Genomic DNA, 21,796 nt, shown 5'->3' on the forward strand with positions numbered 1-21,796 from the left:
ATGACATGATATTTAATGTTCAAACGGATAAACTTTATTGTTTTTTGCAAATATTCATTCATTTTGAATTTGATGCCTGCAACACATTCCAAAGAAGTTGGGACAGGGGCAACAAAAGACTGGGAAAGTTGAGGAATGCTCAAAAAACACCTGTTGTTTGGAACATTCCACAGGTGAACAGGTTAATTGGAAACAGGTGAGTGTCATGATTGGGTATAAAGGGAGCATCACTGAAAGGCTCAGTCGCTCACAAGCAAGGATGGGGTGAGGTTCATCACTTTGTGAACAAATTCTATAATTTGTTTTCCCAGTATTAACACTTTTTTCAGCAAATAAACACATACTATACAAATAAATAGATTTTGAAAATGTGTCATAGGTGCCCAAGACTTTCGCACAGTACTGTACATTTATATGCAAAAGTGCATACACCCCTGGTCAAACCACATGTTCGGTTGATTTTCAAAGTGAAATGATATCCTCTGTAGGCAAACTTGCACAATTTTCTGCAAACCTTAGTGCACAATTTCCACTTATTCCAACATATTGGAAAAAATAAAACACGCAGTTTAAAATGTGCCAAAACTATTGCACAGGCCACATTTTCTAATTTCTCCAGTATTTTAAATTCAGAAAATAAACAGTAACAGTGTATCAAAAGGTGCAGAAAGTGTGTTCTCTGTAGAGGATGTGTTCACTTTCATTTAGAAAATCAACAAAACATTTCATTTGACCAGGGTTCCAAACTTTTGCATATAACTATAGGTGCGATTCTGCAGGTTTAGAATAACTGACTGGTGCTCATCTAAAAAAGGAACAACACTGGTCCACCACCCAAATAATATGTGGTCATTCTCAGCACATGCAGTTACACCAATATGGTAGCAGGGACATAATCATGGAGGGGGTCTGAGTAGGCCTTGGTCTCCTCCACTTGAAAGTCAGGCTTCAGATTGCTGATTTCTTGCATTCTCATGACTTTATTTTTCAACCATAAGTAAATAAAGAGAGTGACAAAGCTCACATCAGACCATCACAAAATTCTGGACAAATGCTATCGCTATGGCAATGTTTAAATAACTCCAAGTCACCGTTTGCCCCAAAAGGTAAGAAAAGGCTCTGTTTTCAACAACAACGTGTAGAGATGATATTAGCCTGCTTAACTGTTTCTCCTGATGGTGAGAAAAAAGCTGAGCTGTGCAAGTTCTTCTAACCATTTGTTCTAGAGATGCGCTGTAAATACCCATTTTTTTGCCGTCAGTCGTTACAGTATGCATATGTTTATATCTAAAACTGAAATTGAATATTAATGATGTTGGTTAGCTAACGGTCATCATCCACACTATACTGATGTTTCTAGGCCTTAAGGCTTGCTTAGCAAGGTCCATAAATGCATAGCTTGACGAGTTTGTTGTGGAGGAACTCCAGTTGCCTGCACAGAGTCCTGACCTCAACCTCACTGAACAGCTCTGGAATGAATCTGAAGATCAATTGTGAGCCAGGCCTTCTTGTTCACCATCTGTGTCTTACCCTACAAGAGCTCTTTTTTACTGACTGGGCACAAATTCCCATAGACACAATCTTGTGGAATCTTCTGGAAAGCCAACAAACCTAAGATGTCCAACAAGCTGTGATCAGGTAATGGTCAGGTGTTTATATAGCGTACTTGATCAGGCACAGTACAGTACAACAGCCAGTCAATCAAAACGATCTATCCTACAGTGGTCCTGTGGTCAGAAAAAGATCCCTAATGAAGGGAAGACTAAGCATGTGCCACCACATTATAATGGGGTCTGCAGCATGTAGCTAACCCAACATGGGCTGCTCAGCTTCTCAGACATTTTCATAGCTTCTAGGATCAACAAGAACGACCTAAGTGAGTTAACCTTCTGCAAAAGCTCATAATAAAGCCAGACTGTTCTGAGCAGAAAATGTGAGTGAACAGAAGGACTCAGGGTGGGTAGTGAGGCTAACAAAGCCAGCTATTCCTGATTATTCCTCCTTTTTCTCAGAAGGAAGCGCCTGTATGAAGCCTACCGCTGCGTACATAGAGTGACGGAATGATTGAGATCACCCTTATTTGCATTAATCAAATATTTATGAGACCCGCGCTGTACTGCTCTCTGCCAAGAGTGTTTGTGTATGTGTGTGTCTACACGTTTACAGCCTTCGTACACGCAGAACACCAAGCAGGCCAGTGCTGCATAATGCCGGGCCACTGCATAATCTCCAGTCCATCATGCACACTCTTATGAATGAGCATGTCGTCAGTGTTTCATTTTAGCAAAGACGTCGGTGACAGTGAGATACACAGGCAGATGGACTGGCGGTGCGGATATTATACATGTCATGCTCACCACTGGCTGTGTCTCTCAAAGCCTTGGCTCTGGCATTTCAAATTAACCACAAGCTGAATTCTTCAGTACTGAATATAAAGGAAGACAAAACAACAACTATTGTGCATAAAACACAAACAGGCAGATTATATATATGGACATCTTAGGCTTGTTGGCTTTCCAGAATATTCCACAAAATTGTGTCTATGGGAATTTGTGCCCAGTTAGTAAAAAAAGAGCTCTTATAGGGTAAGACACACACACACACACACACACACACACACACATATATATATATATATATATATATATATATACATATACATACATACATACATATATACATACACACACACATATATATAAATAAAATGACATTTGCTGTAGAAATATCTTAAATGAAATCCACACAATGAATGAGTTATTTTTGAAATGTACTAAGCCTCTAATCCTGCAAAAAATAATAATACAGAACACCTGGGCACACAGAACACTCATGAAGCCTACATGAAAATACATCATCTCCGTCATGAATCATTAGTGGTTAATCCTGTAAACACATATCTAGAAAGGTAGTCCTAGACTTTGTGCCAAAGCTGAAATTGGGATGCTATTAGGTAAGGTGGGCCATATGGCAAAAAATAACATCAAAATATAACACAGGCACTTCATGAAACCGCTATAAAATTGAGGAACTGTCAAAATGTTCTGAGGGATGCAATGCTGCATTACAGAACATACATAAATTAAATACTTGTTTAAGACAGGAATGCCCATAAAAAAGCTATAAAAGCTTAAAGAACAATTTGATGCTTGTAAAAAAAATAAACAAAAATATATAATAACAATAACAACTACTTTTGCAAAAATAACTTAAGAAAAAATGGGGCTGGCATACAATTGGTTACTTTTGCTATGTAGTTAATGCAGTTGGTTTACAGGCTCTTTCTTTCTAATTGGTCTAAAGATTTTTATCCTATGATGCACGCAGTTGTTCAATGTTGCAGGAGTACTGACGATACCAGTAATATAATCCAAAAAATATACTGTGACATAATGCATCTGATAAGGATAATATGAAGTCACAAGTAAAGGTTTGGCTACCCCTGGACAAATGACATGTTTTGATTGATTTTTTCTAAGTGAAAATAAGTTACACACTTGCACACATGCACAATTACTATTTATTTGTTGAACTAAACAAATAGGGGGGAGGGGGTAGCCTGTGTTTTATTTGTTACAATATGGCAAACTTAACAAATAGAAGTTGTGCACTAAAATTGCAGGGAAACTGCATCTTTTGGTGTGTTTTGTGTAGAGAATGTGTCAACTTATTTTCACTTAGAAAATCAACTAAACATGTAATTTGGAAGAGAGCATTCAAACTATTGCCCAACTGTTTAAAGAGAAATTTATGAAAAACTGCACCATCAACAGACTCATTTTAGCAGTTCAGGAAATGTTGTATTAGAAGACCGTACTGAGGCTGGGTATTGGATTTCAATACTTTTATGAGTCCAACTGAATTACTTCAATCCTAAGTATTGAACAGATTCTGTAAACTTCAAATATGTTACCAAATCTAAAATGCTGACTGGCTATATAAAATACCATCAATAAACATCAGTGCTTCTTGATTAGTCTGCAATCTGTAAATATATTCACTTCCAGTACTGCACAGTCATTTCTGATTTAGGCCAAACCCACCTTCAGTTTGTAATTTAAAAGAACATGTCGAAGAAAGCATTGTTCGGGATAAGGTACTGCAGTAAAAGTTTGAATATTGTTATCAGCCCAGTCTTATACAGCATTCCAAACATTCAAAAATACTGGAGACAAATAATATGTCAACCACTTTAGAGCTTGTACTGCACACTTTACAGTTCATTTTATTCTAGGAGAGAAAGATGCCACACATCTGCCAGCAAGTGACAGCATGTGTCACCATGGTATAACCCAAAGGATAGCGGATCAACATTCTGCACTGTCATATTGCACCACAATTCATTGCGTAAGAATTGACAGCAATTTGTCATATTGTGTCTATTGTTATTGTATACTGCTCTGCTGCTATCAGCGCTGACATAAACTGACATAGTTTATGTGTATGAGTATGTGTGTTATATTATCCTAATTAGTCTTAAGGCTTTGGCAATACTGGAAGACTAGAAGGCACAGTGAGAGAGCTGTGCCAACACAGCTGCTGGAGTGTAGGAGAGAGTGAAAAAAAAAGGAGATATGGACAGGAGGGAGAGAGATGGACGAGAGAGAGAGAGAGAGAGAGAGAGAGAGAGCATGAGAGAGAGAGAGAGCACGAGAGAGTGAGAGAGAGAGAGAGAGAGAGAGAGAGAGAGAGAGTCAGTGAGAGTGTGTGAGAGAGAGTGTGTGAGGGAGAGACAGAGAGTGTGTGAGTGAGAGAGACAGTCAGTGAGAGTGTGTGTGAGAGAGTCAGTGAGAGAGTGTGTGTGTGTGTGTGAGAGAGTGAGAGAGAGAGTGAGAAAGAGAGAGAGAGAGAGAGAGAGAGAGAGAGAGAGAGTGTGAGTGAGAGAGCGAACATGAGAGAGAGCATGAGAGCGAGAGAGTGAGAGAGAGAGAGCGAGAGAGCATGAGTGAGTGAGAGAGAGAGAGAGAGAGTCAGTGAGAGTGTGTGAGAGAGTGTGTGAGGGAGAGACAGTGTGTGAGAGTGAGAGAGTCAGTGAGAGTGTGTGTGAGAGAGTCAGTGAGAGAGTGTGTGTGAGTGAGTGAGTGAGTGAGAGTGAGAGAGAGAGTGTGAGAGAAAGTGAGAGAGTGTGTGAGGGAGAGAGTGTGTGAGAGTGAGAGAGTCAGTGAGAGTGTGTGTGAGAGAGTCAGTGAGAGAATGTGTGTGAGTGAGTGAGTGAGTGAGTGAGAGAGAGAGAGTATGAGAGAAAGTGAGAGAGAGAGAGAGAGAAAGTGAGAGAGAGAGAGTGTGAGAGAGAGAGAGAGAGAGAGAGAGAGAGAGAGAGAGAGAGAGAGAGAGAGAGAGAGAGAGAGAGAGAGAGAGAGAGAGAGTGAGTGAGTGAGTGAGTGAGTGAGTGAGTGAGTGAGTGAGTGAGAGAGAGAGAGAGAGAGAGAGAGAGAGAGAGAGAGAGAGAGAGAGAGAGAGAGAGAGAGAGAGATTTTTGACTGAGTGACCAGGGCAGATCAAAGTGCACCGTGAATAATTTACAGCAACTGCAGGGCTAGAGGAAGAATCAATGTCCCTTAACCAAAAGACGAATTTATAGCACATATGTCTCATCAGGGGGGCTGCAGAGACAAGCTGGAGATTTGAGGGGATTTGAAGTTGAACGCACCTTCTTTTTCTTCATCATCAGTATCAATAATAGTCACTACTCTACTTAATACAAATCATACATTACCTAGAAACAATGATGCAATTTGCTAGATAATTATCGGCACAAATACTGACCTTATTAAACAGGTATTGACCAGACGTGACCGATACACATTTGATACTCTTTCTTAGAGCATCACCAGCTGCCTGGTTGTGAGTATGGTATCATCATTTTTTAATACTTCATTATTTTCTTTTTTAAGCGACAAATTAAAATACAACTTACAATTACATAGACAAATGATTCCACACAGTGCGGTAAATCTTAGGCACCTTAGCAAATTGTTTAGAACAAATTATGTGAGCAGTTTGTTTTTGCCAGTAAAAACACTATATAACATTAAAATGAATACAAATAAACACACATACAGTAAAACGTAGTACCACCTTTAGAAAAGCTATAAATAAGATAGAAGAATACAGTTAGAAGACCTTTAGTTTTGGACTGCTGCATTCCAGTCCTAGTGCGTATTTGTTAAATTACATCAGCAGCGCACCTGATTTATTTAAATGAAGGATTGATTAGATGAAGCAGTTACTGCATGGGTACTGTTAATACTGGACTTCCTCAAGGAAATGATCACCTTATTATCCTTTGGAAATGATAATGACTAACTGTATAATACGCTGCAACCTCTATTACAAGCAATTTGCTGGAACGGTCATGAGACGTTGATAGTTGATGGCTGACACTTGTGTCCAAGCCGTATTCCTGCATTCATTTCCTAAAGGAATAACATTTAATTGAGATGTCTGCGTACACTGCGAATGATTCCTCAATCACAGATTGCATTATTAATAACTATTGATAGGACGTTACGGAGTCGTACTTTTAGCTAAATCCTCCTGTGAGAGCCCAGCTGACCTTCAGCTGAGAGAGAGAGAGATTTCAACTATCTGCTTCTCCAGCTAAGAGCCCTGCGGCAAGCCCAAATGTCAAAACACCCTGAGCACAAATCAATAGACAAAGTGGCAGTATTTAAAAACAACACCAAAAAAAACTCTTCTCTCTTATGTTGGTGATATTTTTGAAAACAAGCAATCCCCTGATCACTTGCTACACAATACTGTGCAAAACAGCCATAAGCCGAGGGGCTTCTGAGTGGCACAACTGTCTAAGCGTTTGGCCCAATCATCAGGAGACTGAGAGTTCTTCGGTGATGCTACAGTCATTCGTGGCCAGGCGTCCGAGAGCATAATTGGCCTTGCTCTGGGTAGGATGGCCCTCCTTCTCCCCATCACTCGGCGCAATGCTAGCCAGAGCAGGTGCTTGTTGGCTGGTACAACAGAATTGGAGGATAGTGTTCTCTTCGAAGCACGTTCAAGCTGTTCAATGATGTTGTGCTAGCAGCCGTTTAAAAAGATGTGGTGGCTGGCTTCACAAGACTTGGAGGAAGCCTGTGTTTGCCTTTGCCCTCTTATTGCTGGTGGTTTTGTGTTTAGGGGAGTCCTACCCAGCGGGTGGAACTGGATATGACTAACTTGGGGAGAAAAAAATCGGGGAGGAAAAAAAAAAAAAAGGTAAGATAATCCACTTGCATTGGAAGAATTAATCAAAGAGAAATAAGTGAAAAAGACATTTCCAAAACCAGAATCAAAAAAATGATTAAAAGATTAAGCGAAAATGGGACTAACAACCTGATAGACCCCCAAAACGAATCGAATAAACAGCACTTAAAGCTTTCATCTTTGAGAGAGAGGACAAAATCAAGCTGCTTCAGATCTGAAAAAATCCTTAGGTGTTTCTGTCCATCCTTCCACTGTGAGAAGACAACTCAACACTGAGTTTGAAAGTTTGTGCAGCTGTCAAGAAAACGTTACTGAGAAAAGCAAAAGGCCATCTTACATCCTGACATCAACATCACTGAATGTGTTTGGGCTTACTTGGATTGTGAGGAGCTTAAAATGCCACCAACTTTGACTGAACTTTGGAGGTGTGGAAAAATATCTCTTCAGATTTCTTTAGAAAACTAAAAGGAAGTGCCCTGCAAAGAATGGAAGCTGTAATAAAGGCAGAGGGTGGACACCCTCAAAATGCGATTCAGTGTAGGCTTCTGTATAATTTTGTTAAATATTTCAGAACTGAGAAAAAGTTTTAGACATCTAAGCACATTATTTCATATCACAGATAGTCTGACATCCTTGATGCCACCATCCACTGCATGGATTTGTTAAATTCCATCATCAACACTGATTTTACTTAATGAATGTACTGCTTAGTCAAACCAAGAATTAAATGATAGCTACAGTTAATACTGGGCTGCCACTAAAAAAGGTTTGGACAAGGTTAAACAAAAACATAATATATGTAATACTTTATTTTATTAATATTATTTGTATTTTTAATATCACTTTTTCAACACATAAATTTCCCACATTTTTTAAATATAATAATTTACGTGATTGCGTAGCACTGTATGTTTTATTCTTTTGTGCTTAATGGCCATTCTGACTGGAAATTAAATATATAAAATTAATGAAATAAAAGTACTGTACACGCTATTATTCTTCTTCCTTGGAACACAGAAATGTTATGGTAATATTGCAAAAAATTGGTTCTAAGCTGTAGTTCAACACACTAAGCACACAACAACTATTTTTGGGAGCCCCCCAAAAAAGTGTATATTAAATAAGTCAACAGAGGAAGAGAAGCATAATAACAGAGTAACATGCAACAGTGGCAAAAAGGTTGATTTGCCATTATTTGACACTTGCTTTTTCACCTGGCAAAAAAGACACATCACTGTCAGCACACACATACCAACATGTATCTAAAGTACTGAAACTAAACATGTTCATCTATTAATTAGTGTCTCTGGGAAATGAAGTGAATCATAAAACCTCATTCTGATAATTCATCCTTTTGGTAGAATTCAGTATTATTAAAAAAAAAAAATACACAGAGGGAGGTCCAGGCAAATGTTCCTGAAGGAACCATTTACTATGTTTATGTTTAAAAACAGCCTAATAATGTTACTTCGGCCAAAAAGGGAGCAGATGCCTTACAGAATGCATTATAACTAATTCCAATCATTTCTAACATTACAAACTCACTGCAGTTGAGTCGCCACTTTTAGATGGATCAAGCACTTTTACTAACTGAAACCCTAACCCTAACTGAAACTCACCCAGCACGCAGGCATGTAAACCCAATGTCTTAGGACAAAGGCTTATTTATTTATTTATTTAGCGATGCTTCATTTTGGCTGTCAGAGAAACAAGAGCTGAGCAGGGAGTTCCCGCAGCATGATTCGGTCAAGTGTTGAACTGACTGCCAAAAGTCTTCACACTACTGTTCTAATTCAGAGGGATTTTCGCCAAATTTCTGAAAAGGAGCTGCTGAGCCCCTCTAAATCTTGGAGAATGAGTGAGGGAGAAAGAGAGAGACTGAATGCATTCCTTCCTTCACCAACAGCAGGGCAGGTCGGCCAGCAGGCACAGGAATTTCTCTCAGGCTGGGACGTACTCCCCTCTCTCAGCGCCTGATCGCGCTTTAATTAAAGTGTGTTTGTTTCGGTGGCAGTCGGCAGCAAGCTTCCCCGCTTGTAATGTAATTATCCTCACTGTGATTTCTGCCTCAACAAAACTGAGGGGGAAAAGTCAACACTCAGTACAATATAATGAGAAACAAAAACTAACAGCTGCACTTTACAAGGATCCTCAAAAGTCCGGAAAAATGTAGTGCTATGTATAACAAACCCACTGTTGGCCAATGAGAAGAACTGAAGGAAGCTATTTCGCTCAGTGCCTGAGCTGCTTCTACATTCCTGCCAGAAAGTGACAAAAGTGGAGAAACTACACCCTCATTCAACACTCTTTTAGTAAGAGTCTACTAGAGGTGCACATTAAGCCCTATTGGAGCCACATTAGTTCAACCTGGTTGGGGTCAATTCACAGTTATAATTCACAGAATTGAAGCTCTCTCAGTTACATTAGTCAACATCATGGCAATGTAACGACAAGCCCTGGTAACGGAAAGCATCACCTCTGTGGTTTTTGTTATTTTTTATGACCTAAAGATGAGTCCTACAGCTCAAACAGAGCTTGATTTGACCCAATTCCTTAATCCTCAAGTTCAAGACAAGACCACTGAAATCCACAACAATTTGATATATATTCCCTCCCACACGCTATGATATGCATGAGCATTTTGAATTGCCATTGATAACAGCCATCACCCCACACTGAAATGAGAAGTGAAGTCCCCTCCCTCATCCAGTGTGGCCGTAATGTGTTTTTGGCACCACATTTAAGATTTACCATTTTAAGATTTGTTATTGTGTGGACGTTTTGCACTTGTGAGGTAAACGTCCACGCAAACTGGGTTGTTTATTGATCAGCTTGCACTCCTTTATTTTATGTGTTTGTAAACAGACAGACATGCAGACAGGCAGATAGACATATGGACAGATATAAACAGAGAGGCAGATGCAGGCCAACCGACAGACAGAGACTAATGGAGAGATATAAAGACAGACAGGCAGACAGACAGGTGAAGGAAAACGAACAGAGATTAAAAACAGACGGGCAGGCAGGTGGACAGACAGACAAATATTAAGACAGGCAGATAGACAGACAGGCAGATGCACAAGCAGACAATCGGACAGACAGATACACCAGAGATGATACAGGAAGAACATGGGGAATGAAGGAAAGAGGATAAAAAGAGGAAGAAAGCTGAACTAAATGAAATTCAGGGAAACTGGAGTGAAGGGAAAAGAAAAGGAGGACAAAGTGAAGTAAGAGAGAAAGATATCTGCAGAGGGACGACACAAAGAGACACAGAAACATGAGTGAGAACATGAGGTTGAGATAAAGTGAGAGTGAACACTTACTGATCTTATAGCCCAGCTTCTGGGCATGCACCCTCTTTGCCAAGAACTGTCCTTCAACCAGGGCTCGAATTTCCACCTCCTGGGTGAAGGTATCTACCTGTGCAGGGCCGAAGCACAAAGGCAGGCTTTAAGGCAGGAGAGAAGGCTGATTCCTGACTTCACAAAGCTTTCTTTCACTGCCCAGGCGTTCCCACAGATGAGCCAGGCAGCGGCAGTGACCTCAGCTCACACCATAAGGCAGCTATAAATCCCACTGTTGATTGAAGCTGCCCTTTCACACTGATCTGAGAGCAGTTTTCAACTTGATGTATGAAAGCAGGCAGGGTTAGAGTTAGGGCAGGGCAGCGTGATCCTAGATCAGTAAAAAAGGGCTTCTAGCCACAGAGACAATCCCAGCAGTTCAGCCACAGTGCAGATGGCAAAGGGCACATGGACATAACTAGCGGTGAAGAGATAAAAAAATACAGCACTACTACTACTACAACTACTACTACTACAACTACTAGAAAGATCTGATGAAATAGTAATACAAGGAATTGTACTGATAAGAATGAAAACTGATCATTCTGGTTAGGGGTGTGACAATGTACATATCATGACAGTGTGATCTCGCAATGCAAAACTGTGACAGTGTGCAATGTGGAGAACGGACATTCTATTAATTATAGAATGTTTTCAAATGATCAGCATGAACCAACAACACATTCCAGCACTCCTCCTGCCTTGTGACACAAGTAAGCTGTGCAACAACATGATTATAGTCCATTTTTCCTCATTCAAATTTTGTTAAAAATATCATAAGAATACTGAATTGTGAACCCAGTTATCATGAATTGTGGGCCAAGCGCATCACTACATGCTTTGCAGTCCTCCGTACATTACGGGTACAATGCAAAGTGAAAGTAACATGACTTTGCGCAATTAAATTAAACTGTGAGTAAAATGTAGAAAAAACCCTTCAAATCATGTAATGCCATCACTTTTGACTTTCAGCCTTCAAGAAATGAGTCAATAGTGGATAAGTTACAAGGAAAGTTGTGGTTGGTTAGTGTAGTGGGTAACACCTCTGCCTTCTACACTGTAGACTGGGGTTCATTCCCCCACCTGGGCGAACACCCTACACTATACCAATAAGAGTCCTTGGGCAAGACTCCTAACACAGCCTTGGCCTACCAATGTAAAAATGATCAAATTGTAAGCCGCTCTGGATAAGAGCGTCAGCCAAATGCCATAAATGTAAATGTAATGTAAATGTGAAAGAAAAATAATCTTGCAACTGAATTACATTCAGTTATAATAAAACTACTCTGTAATTCATATAATCTACCTTAACCTATAATCTGATCAGCACATAAATCAGTTTTTTAAACATACATTAAGAATGCAAACATCAGCTACTGAGTGGCACAACCGTCTAAGCGTTGGGCCCATCATCAGGAGGTCGCGAGTTCAATCCTACAGCCATCCGTAGCCGGGAGTCCAAGAGAGCACAATTGGCCTCGCTCTCTCTGGGTGGGTAGTTTAGATTTGCAGTTTAAAATTTTGGTTTCAAAGTTGTTTTAAAAAACTAATTTAAAACCATTTTACTTGCAGACAAGTGAATGAAAAGATCCAAATATGTGAGCCTTTTGTAACTTGACATGTTTCTGATAATTGGTAGTTAGTTATTATTGTATATGAAAATAACTAGCATCATCAAAGGGCTCATATTCCACATTTTCTTGTATTTTATTTTCCACTCCGTTTGTACTGTTATTCAGCGCAAATCCATTCTTACACAATGACATTACAACCTCTCTTAATGCATTCTAATTAAACTGGCTGTTTTGTTACTTCAGTCTTAAAAGCACAGTATGTAAATGAGCTCTGTTCTGATTGGCTATCCTGTACTATGCCTTATTCAAAAAGTAGTCCATGTTGAAACAATCCTAATAACTTCAGTGTGAATGGGCAGGGCTGCTAAACAACGAATTCAAAGGCTGGCTTAATGAATGTGTTTTGACGCTTATCAAACTCTTGATATGGGCGCTTTACTGAGGCTAGAGTCTAAACCTTTAAATAGTATGTCTTCAGGATCTTCCAACATCAAAAACCTTACTATATCAAATATCTAAAAGTACCTACTCGTCTATTATGCTGATCAAATCTGTGAATCCCAACTGCTGGGGGTGTGATCTCCATTGCATCAAAATAAATGCCTGAAAAAAAGTGACAAACCAGAAAGCTTAGATTAGATTTAATTAATGTAATTAACACCCTCTATTCACCATAGCTCCTTACGGGACAGTGACATCACTGTAGCGTATAAACACATATAACCCAATTTTCCCTGATAAAGTCAGAGAAGGATCTACAGAGTAAGCATGCTTATGACTTATGCCTTTAATCTATAGAGTAAATGAAGCAGAATGATGGGCACCTATGTTTCCATTGTTTCCCATGGGGACGGACCTCAGGGCTCTGGAGAAACCTTCCCATGATCCCCCTGCACACTCGTTACGGATCCTCTCTCTAGTCAAAGAGCCATTCTTGTAGCTGAAAATAAGAGCGGGCATCACAAGTGACAAGCTGAACTGAGGCCATCCAGGTGCACACTAACTAAACATCAGTGAAGAGATGCAGTGTGTTTCTATAGGCTTTTATTACCTATTGTCAACACCCAAGGACCATGAAGTAAAAACAAGGAAATGGGGTAATTTCAAGGGCCATTTGGGTTGAGCTGACGTAAAAGAAAATGAACGACGAGAACATCTTGGGCATTAAAAGTCAAGGAAGGCTAGCGGCTGGTGATCAAATTGATTTTTCCAGCTGCAAGTCCGGAACAATAAACGAACCCGCTACCCAAAAGCTTCCAGATACATCCTAACATCAGTGCCAAGTTACCAGCCACTGTGTTCTCCCACCATTCTACTACTACTACTCTGCAACATACTTAAACATTAAATCTGCCTTAAAAAATATGTAAATAGTGGTACATCTGTAAAAATGGAAGATTTTTTAAAACATTATTCAAATTGCATATATGTGCTAGCCAATCACAATGTGTGGACATCCAGCACACATAAAGGGGGATTTCACTATTTTTCCCCCAACAATACTGAATAATTAAAAGGTTATGAAGTAAATACAGTCATTCAGAGCTGCCTAATGTGAAAGGATTCATTCTAGATAAACATACAGAGTGATAATTGTTCAGTGTTTATAATAGGAACCAGACAATTGACGTAATTGCCACTAAAAGCTCCCTCCCAAAAAGTTATTGGATGAAATGATTACGAATATGCCACCTGATGTTTACAACATTGTTTTACAATAGTTTTAAGATTAAATTTTGGCCTAAAAATATATTTTTAAAATCCATTCATGGTGGAGAGACGCACGCAGGGAGCTGTAAGGCAAAATAGTCCCCATAAAGGCGTGGAGGACAGGGCAATCGCAGAATCAATAACAAACAAAATCAATAATAAAGTGAATTAGACATTACAACCTTTAGCATATCATTTATGAATACATTATGGATATCCAGCTAGTGCTTGATGAGATGCTAACAGATTAGGTACCAACTAACCATGTTAATATGCAGCATATGCAGAACCAATATTCAAATAAGGCCGTTAACTCTTCGTACATGATACCTTGATTTTAGAATAGAGGGTCAGTTTGTTTTTATTTAGAGCTTAAGATTTAGAGCTAGAGATTTCTTCTTGCTACTGGGATAAAATAAGCATAGAAGTACTGATGAACCACCAGTAAATTACAAGCAACTGCCTTGATAAGGCTGAATAAACACACCACAATGGCATTATAATGTCCCCCTATTCTGAAGAGATCTGCATATCCATATCAGAGATTGGAGTTGCTAGAGATCAAACACAAGAATCTCTACAAGGCCAGTAAAGTGTCTACAGAATGTCGTTGCATGGAGACATTAATAAAGCACAAAAGAAGAATATCTATCAAAATGCACTCTTTTCTCCAATCAGTGTAAGGGTGACCTTTATTGTTGTCTCAGTCAGCAGCCAGCTTGATATTTCCCTACAGTCATTCAAATACAGTGCTGGAGTGCCGAGCACTTCAATTACTCAGCTGCTTCATGCCTACACAGTTGCAAGAGTCTTCACAAAATAGCCACTCAGTAATTCAACACACATAACCATTTTACTGCTTAAGATGAAAATTCACATTCTAAAAGGGACTACTAATCTAAGGACGAATATTCCTCTTTCTTTCATTCTCTATCCCAAACAAGAATAAATACCCATATACCAAAAAAAAGGGCCAAATATATTTTAGTAGGATATTAATATCTGTATTTATCTGTATAAAATCCAGATCTGTTCTACACGCCAATTTAACAGACTCTCCAGACTCCCAGATTACATTTTAGCTCAGACAAAAAATAAATTACAACACTGAATCACCAGTAATGCTTCATTCAATGTTTAGTCAATGACTTAATCCTTACCTGGGAAACTAGCTGTATATGTCCAGAAGATACTGTAAGTATTATCATATTAAGCCACAAATGCATTAGTGAGGTGATGATGACACTGATGCTGGATGATTAGTTCTAAATCACAGCTTCCACTTCAACTCATCCCAAAGATAGTTGAAGTTCTTCATCACTCTAGAGAACAAGGCTTTATACTCCTCTAATTGACAGCCGCCACTGGTCATCTTGACCTCAGGCTCATGTCCAGCTGCTTCAGAGCATCCCATGCTACTAAAAATGCTTTCTTATGGAGATTATACAAGTGCTACATGCAAAACTAAACTAATATTTATGGGCATACAGTGTATATTCTGTTTCATATCTGTATTACAGTCAATATAGTAAAAACAAACTTTACTTGGCTTTTGCTTCTTTATGACTGGTCTAAGTCTGTCCTGATTTGATTTTAGCCTTTAGGACTGAGAAGTTTTAGGAATTCTGGAAGCAGATTAAACATCTTGATAGCAAAGCAGATGGCATGGAGTCTCTTCTATAAAACAAAAGAATGAAGTATAGAAAGTCAATTAATTAATTAATTAATTAATCAATCAATCAATTCAAGCATTGTGCATATTTGGCAATTATGCCAGGAGCCACCTATGAAATAAAGGTTTCATGGTCCATCCTGTCAGTCTACAGATGTATTTGAACCTAATCCATAAAAGGTCTTTGTTGTCAAAGTGTAAGACACTTTACCAGATCAAAGCCATGTAGGACAGATTGTCCACAGGGTTGCAGAAGATATGGCCTTCCACTGTGGGCCTCGGTTCCTTGATCCAAAGAAAGACAGTATCACTTGTACCTAAGCTCACCTGTGAAAACAACAGAGCTAAAATGATTTCACAGCTACAACCAACTATTCTGTACTAAAGCTTCATGATATGGGTAAAATACTGCATTTCAGTTACAGTGCTACATATTGTGATTGCAATATAAATCTTGTGATACACAAAAAGACAAAAAAGTTGAATTCACACTAGCACATGGCTTTAACAATACAGAAATCCATTGCTAATAGTTTTCAACATTTTAATATGCATGAACATAATGTGCTTTTAGCAATATCTGTTTTTTACCTCTTCACATCAAAATAAATTTATAAATTTATAAATAAACCCTGCGTCAATGTCTATTGCACGTAAAATGAGCTTTACAAAAAAAATATTGCTTTACAAGTTGGTAATAAATAATAAGATTAATAAACCAGCCATTAATAAATAATAAGCTAAGATAAAGAAAGATAAACGTGTTGTAAAAACGATGCATGTAGTATACTGTAAATTTTTTTCTATCACTGAAATTATTTCTTTTGCCAGATCTGTGCTTTATAAAAGATCAACAGTGTTTTAACAAGTAATAATTTGATGCATTTCCCAGCCCTGATTGTGTAATAGTTTGTTATAAATTTTCCCATTTTATTAACAACTAGTTACCACTTATTGTTACCAACTTTTGATTTATTAAGTAGAAAAGTTTCATGCAATTCTTTAATTTAATATAACTTACTAGCTTTATTATTGATTGTTTCATTACCAAATTGATACCACTACAATTACTAACGTATTGGCAACTAGACAATTATCATGAAACTTTTAGGTTAGAATAACTTGCTACCATTATTTTTGTATTTTATCACCAACTTACTTTTTAGTAAGAACTTTATAAACTAGCATCACAAACTTGTTACCACTATAATTTCTATCTTACTTTTTAGCAACAACTAAAATTATTTTGTAATTTGAGGATACTTAACTTACCACTTTATCAATATATATTAACATTATGTATTATCAAGTAATTAATAAACAAATTATGCAACTTTTAACTTTTAGTATAATTTGTTACCATTTTAATTTCCAACTTTTTACCACTACAATTAACTTACTGTTTATCATGAACTAGAAAATGACTTTTTTTTTTTGGTCAGAATGACTTGTTGACTAGTTGACTTTACTGCTATTTTTCTATTTTATCAACAACTTACTTCTACTCCTATCCAACTTGTTCCAACAACATATTTTTGCTTAAGTGGTAATCCTAACTATGTGGAAGCAACTGCTAGAAGGAGGATATTAAAGTCAAAGAGTTCTTTAATACAAACTACATAAGAGTTTGATGTTACAAACAGAAGGGCTTTCTGCTCATTGAGCTTGTGAATAACTTGGACTGTTTTTAAAAAGAAAAGTAATCCAGCTTCTATAATTTAGAACTCAATGTTTTGATCACTCGCACTTCATGTGAAAGATGTGCACAATGCATAAATGGATGAACTACATAATCAGTGTTGCACTTAATTGCTACTTAAAGGCTTATGAAATTAAGGGCTCCAATACTTGGTGGCTAATTTGGGCTTTTAAGAGTGATATCAGAGCAGAACTGCTTTTGGTTCCCCAAAGAACCTTTCACTGTATAAAAGCCGTTGCGTCAAAGGACCCGGGACAAATACTAAACTATCTGCTTACCTATATTTAAAATATACTACACTTTACTCTACTGAACCAGTGGTTTTGAACCCTGATCCTGAAGAATCCTCACATATTCCGGTGTTTCCTGTTCAACATACCTGATCCAAAGACTAAGATTCAGCGGTCCAAGTGAACCAGAGTTTTTGAAATCCAGCCTTGGGGGCTTACTGCCCTGCAGTTTTAACTAGGGACGCATCAATATCAATACTGGTATGGGGTATTGGGTCGATACCACACTCATTTATTATTACTCATTTAATTATAAATTTCACTACCACTTCTATATCCGCTGACACCATGCGACATGTAGACTGCCCTAATGAACAAATGCAGTGAAGGAAGATTTGCTCACACAGAGAAGTGTTACTGACTCCACAACAGTCGGACACAAAATCAATGGTCACTCTAAACATTTCAGTTTGGTCTATTTTCGCCAGCTATATAATGTGTGAATATTTTTAAAACACACAACAACCGCTTTGCCAACACAGGTGGAGGCACATAGGCCAGCTACACAGAGGCAAATGAGTACACAGTGTGTTAGCAGTTTCATTTGAATTGTTTGTAGACAGAGCTACGTAGCATGAAAGGAGCGTTTAGGTACAGTGTGAGTCTCTCTCTCTCTCACTCTCTCTCTCACTCTCTCTCACTCTCTCTCACTCTCTCTCACTCTCTCTCACTCTCTCAAATTTGAACAAAATGTGTAAAATCTAACCAAATTTCATTTTTAGTGGTTTTTGTTTTCAGGTTGAAGAACGGCATTCACTAGAAATGAAAAGGCATTTTGTGTGCCAGAATATGCTCAAATACAGTCAAACAAGGAGAGTGCAGCGCATTTGTGAGAAAATTCAATAAAAATGCACCAACTGGAAAACAGATTTGGACACGACACAAAAAAAAAATTCTAAGAGGAAGGCTGTCTGTGCAGGGCAAAGGGATCTGGACGACCAGCAGTAATGGAAGATATCGTCAATCAATTTTGTGAAATCCGTTATAAAATCTACATCCCACTGAATTTCTTGTTGGAATTTTGATAAATAAATCTTGTATTGTTCAACATGAAGCCTATTTAATTTAGTTTGCCTATGACGTGTAGTCACACATTTTTTTGGTCTCTCTCTCTACAGTATATTGCTGTTGTCAGAAGAAAACCTTGTAACTCCATTTTTGTCATTTTTCAGTTTTTCACAGAAACTGAAAATACCTGTTGCTCTTTACATTGTGTGAAAATTTCACGATGACTGGACCAAAAGAAATGGCCCAAAATTACTTGGAAAATGTCTGGCTCCTTTGACTTCCATTAAACTTAAAGTAGTTTTTTCCTTCTCCTGTAAAGTTACCATATTGGAGATACAAGGTTTTGTTCAGACAACAGCGATATATATTCACGATGATTTATTCAAATGCTCAGTGTGAGTCACCAAAGAACACCAAAGAACAATATTTCTAAATCGCATAGTACAAGTCTGCCTTAAGAAGATATTCAACTACAGCTCAACAAGCCAAATAAGAGACTCTGAGATAACAATAACTCCAAAAGCGAGCTCCTCAGATGTGTTAGCTTCTGATATGATTTCTGCTGACACTGAGCTACAGTAACTGTTCTTGAAAGACACAGATGAGGCGCAAAACTTCTACAGCTGTACAAAAGTGCTTTTCTGACGGGGAACTAAATCCGCCTCTCCATTGAAGCGCTACTCAATCTAAGGTTATATTGAATAAAACAGCATAGCTAGCTTACGCACTCAACTAGATTTCAATGATTAAACTGTTAACAACTACTTCATTCTAAGTAGGTTACTCAGTATGCTATTGGTGACTACTAAAAACATGCACTTGTATTCAGTCTGGGGAAAAAAATGCTATTCCAAAAGTTTTAACTATTGCTTGTCCCAACACGATCAGGACTGGCTGCACCAGTCATTAATTTTGTGCATTTCACAACGTTTTCACAAAGTTAGCACACTAGTTTGATTCAAACTATTCTTTTAGTAAATTTAGTAGCACCATAAATACTTTAGTCATGTCTTGTTGCACTTACGTTGAGCGTATGTCGCTTTAACATGACAACAGGTTCAGAATAAATCTATAAACCTGCAGCAATAGAAATGCAATTGCAGCTTACACTGATCTTGCATACCATGGAAACATTTTTTAAAAGATAACAAATGGAGTTTACAAGTTAAAACCAACTTTGAATCAAAATTAACCCGTTTGTCTACCCGTTTGTTAGTTTATGTACTTGGTAATATTAAGCACTTATTCATAGTAATCTTCTATCTGAACATAATGACTTTCGCCCACCTCTAAAACATTTTTGATTACATCAACAGGAGTTGAAAAAAAATAAGATTAACAAAAAATATCACTCAACACTCAAGAGCTCCGTTCGAGGTCCAAGTATCAAAATACTGGAATCACTGTTTGTTCCATTACTGACTCCATGCTGCTTTGAGTGACTTACAGACAGAACATCCAGCAATGTGTAAACGGGCAATGTGTTAAATGCTAATAACATCTTAATACATGGGAATAAATATAAAAATAAAAAAGGCTTGTGTGTTGACGTATGTAATCGACGTGCTGAGACACCTGAACCTGCATGAGAGACATGATTTAGTCAATTAGATTTAGATTCTATTTATGCTAATCAAATCTTCTAATTTTTGTCATCATATTTCCATTTTGTTTACACCGTCAAGCTGGCATGAAACTCCCCAAAAATGGCATTACATAGCAATGCTTAACGAAGAAATCTGTTACTTCGCTTGTGTCTGTTAAACCAGCCCTATGACAGGGTTAGCAGGGGTTAGTTTGTCACTGTATGGATTTTCATATCAGCTCTAGTTAAAAAATAATGACAAATTAAGCTTGTAACAGTCAAGCAAGTAACACTCCTTACTCTGAATACCTCAGTTTTTGAGTAACTGGAAGGCTGTCCTTTATTACTGAAGCAATAGCCTGCTAGCTGTTCTAGTGAGGGCAAATGATATAACTCTATAAGAGAATCTATGATCCATTTATATAATGTGAATAATATAATGTGAAAACAAACTGGTTGGATTTTATGGGCACATATTTCAATAATGCCTGGGCTTCTTCAAGAAGTGATTAGGGAGCAACATTTGCCTGTCTTCTGAAGCGAGATGTTTTCTTAAGAGGATTGTGCTTGGCTTTTATTGCTAAACAGGTTAGGTTTATGTTCAGTCCAGAAATAGTTATAATAACAGAAAATATAATTCTGACAAACTAACATGTTAGCACATTGTGCACTGAAGTGGGAAAAAAAAACCTATAAAAGATGGTGTGGAGTCTCCATCAGCATCAAATGTTGTTAGCTGGTTAGCTCTAGTGTTAGCTCTGTAGCTCATCAGAAGCAGTCTCCACTACATTACTCGTCCAACATCTGAGTACTACTTGTTCAATAATAATAGTATGTTTTCAAACTGTATTCCTCTGCATGGTGCTTTTATTTTTGTGCAACACCCGAGCGGTCAGCTAAAAGCTAAACTATAGCTTTACATACATTTTAGCAGAACTTTTTTGTGGCCCTGTCCTCTCTGTGGTAACCCAGATATCCTTTCATGAACTCTTAAGGATGGTCAAATAGCAAAATTAGCTGGAATACACGTATCCCTAAACTAAATAAGTGGCACATTCTGGCTCTATTAAAAAAAAACACTTACCGCTATATCACCCTCCTGAAGGCGCATCCCAGCTAGCGATCCTGAAACGTGAAAATGAAATTATCTTACACCTGTCACAAGTAAAATGACATCTTCCAATTTGGCTCTTTTCCCAAACTGTCGCATTCTATTATAAAGGTTGCTGTTACAGTTGCTAAGAGTAATCAATCTCATATACTATCTTGGCAACCATGGTGATAATGATAGACAAGCACTGAGAAGAGAAAAAAATATATAATCATGTTTTCAAACAAACTCTTACTAAGAGAGAATTGTAGTGTGTGTGTGTGTGTGTGTGTGCGTTAGATTTTACAGCTCAAACCACAAGTGCTGGCCTGGGGGGTGTCAACTGTCTACTGACATCTTTTACATGTTTTAATTTGGGTGGCAGAGGGCGGACTTGTTAATATTTAATCATAGCTAGTCATTTCCATCCTCGGTGGCCTTGCAGAAAAAAGCTGAATAAATCCGCTCAAGCTTTGACATGTAGCCATGCACACACACGCGCACACAAGCTTCTGCGAGGCTGAGACTTCTGAAGAAAAATGATCCTACAACAACCTTTCGATAGTTCAGGAGCGATGCTGCTGTCCATTCATTTTAGAGCAAAGCCCATTCATTTTCAGT

At 38.1% G+C, this 21,796-nt stretch overlaps 1 protein-coding gene across 4 annotated transcripts in view; it reads right to left on the bottom strand.

The window, feature by feature from the left end:
* xylb (xylulokinase homolog (H. influenzae)) overlaps positions 1-21,796 on the bottom strand; it is an 88,908-nt gene that overhangs the window by 38,512 nt on the left and 28,600 nt on the right. For 3 of the 4 annotated variants that reach the window (XM_017706810.2, XM_017706812.2, XM_017706811.2), the window contains 5 exons: positions 21,170-21,210; positions 15,715-15,830; positions 12,946-13,061; positions 12,651-12,724; positions 10,527-10,623 (listed from right to left, as the gene is read on the bottom strand). In XM_017706810.2, coding sequence (XP_017562299.1) covers positions 10,527-10,623; positions 12,651-12,724; positions 12,946-13,061; positions 15,715-15,830; positions 21,170-21,210 — 444 coding nt within the window. Of the gene's footprint in view, positions 1-9,213; positions 9,278-10,526; positions 10,624-12,650; positions 12,725-12,945; positions 13,062-15,714; positions 15,831-21,169; positions 21,211-21,796 lie in introns of those variants that run through there. The other variant, XM_017706813.2, reaches the window with a different exon arrangement.

Source organism: Pygocentrus nattereri, chromosome 3 (genome assembly GCF_015220715.1).
Source record: "Pygocentrus nattereri isolate fPygNat1 chromosome 3, fPygNat1.pri, whole genome shotgun sequence".
NCBI classification, from domain to species: domain Eukaryota; kingdom Metazoa; phylum Chordata; class Actinopteri; order Characiformes; family Serrasalmidae; genus Pygocentrus; species Pygocentrus nattereri.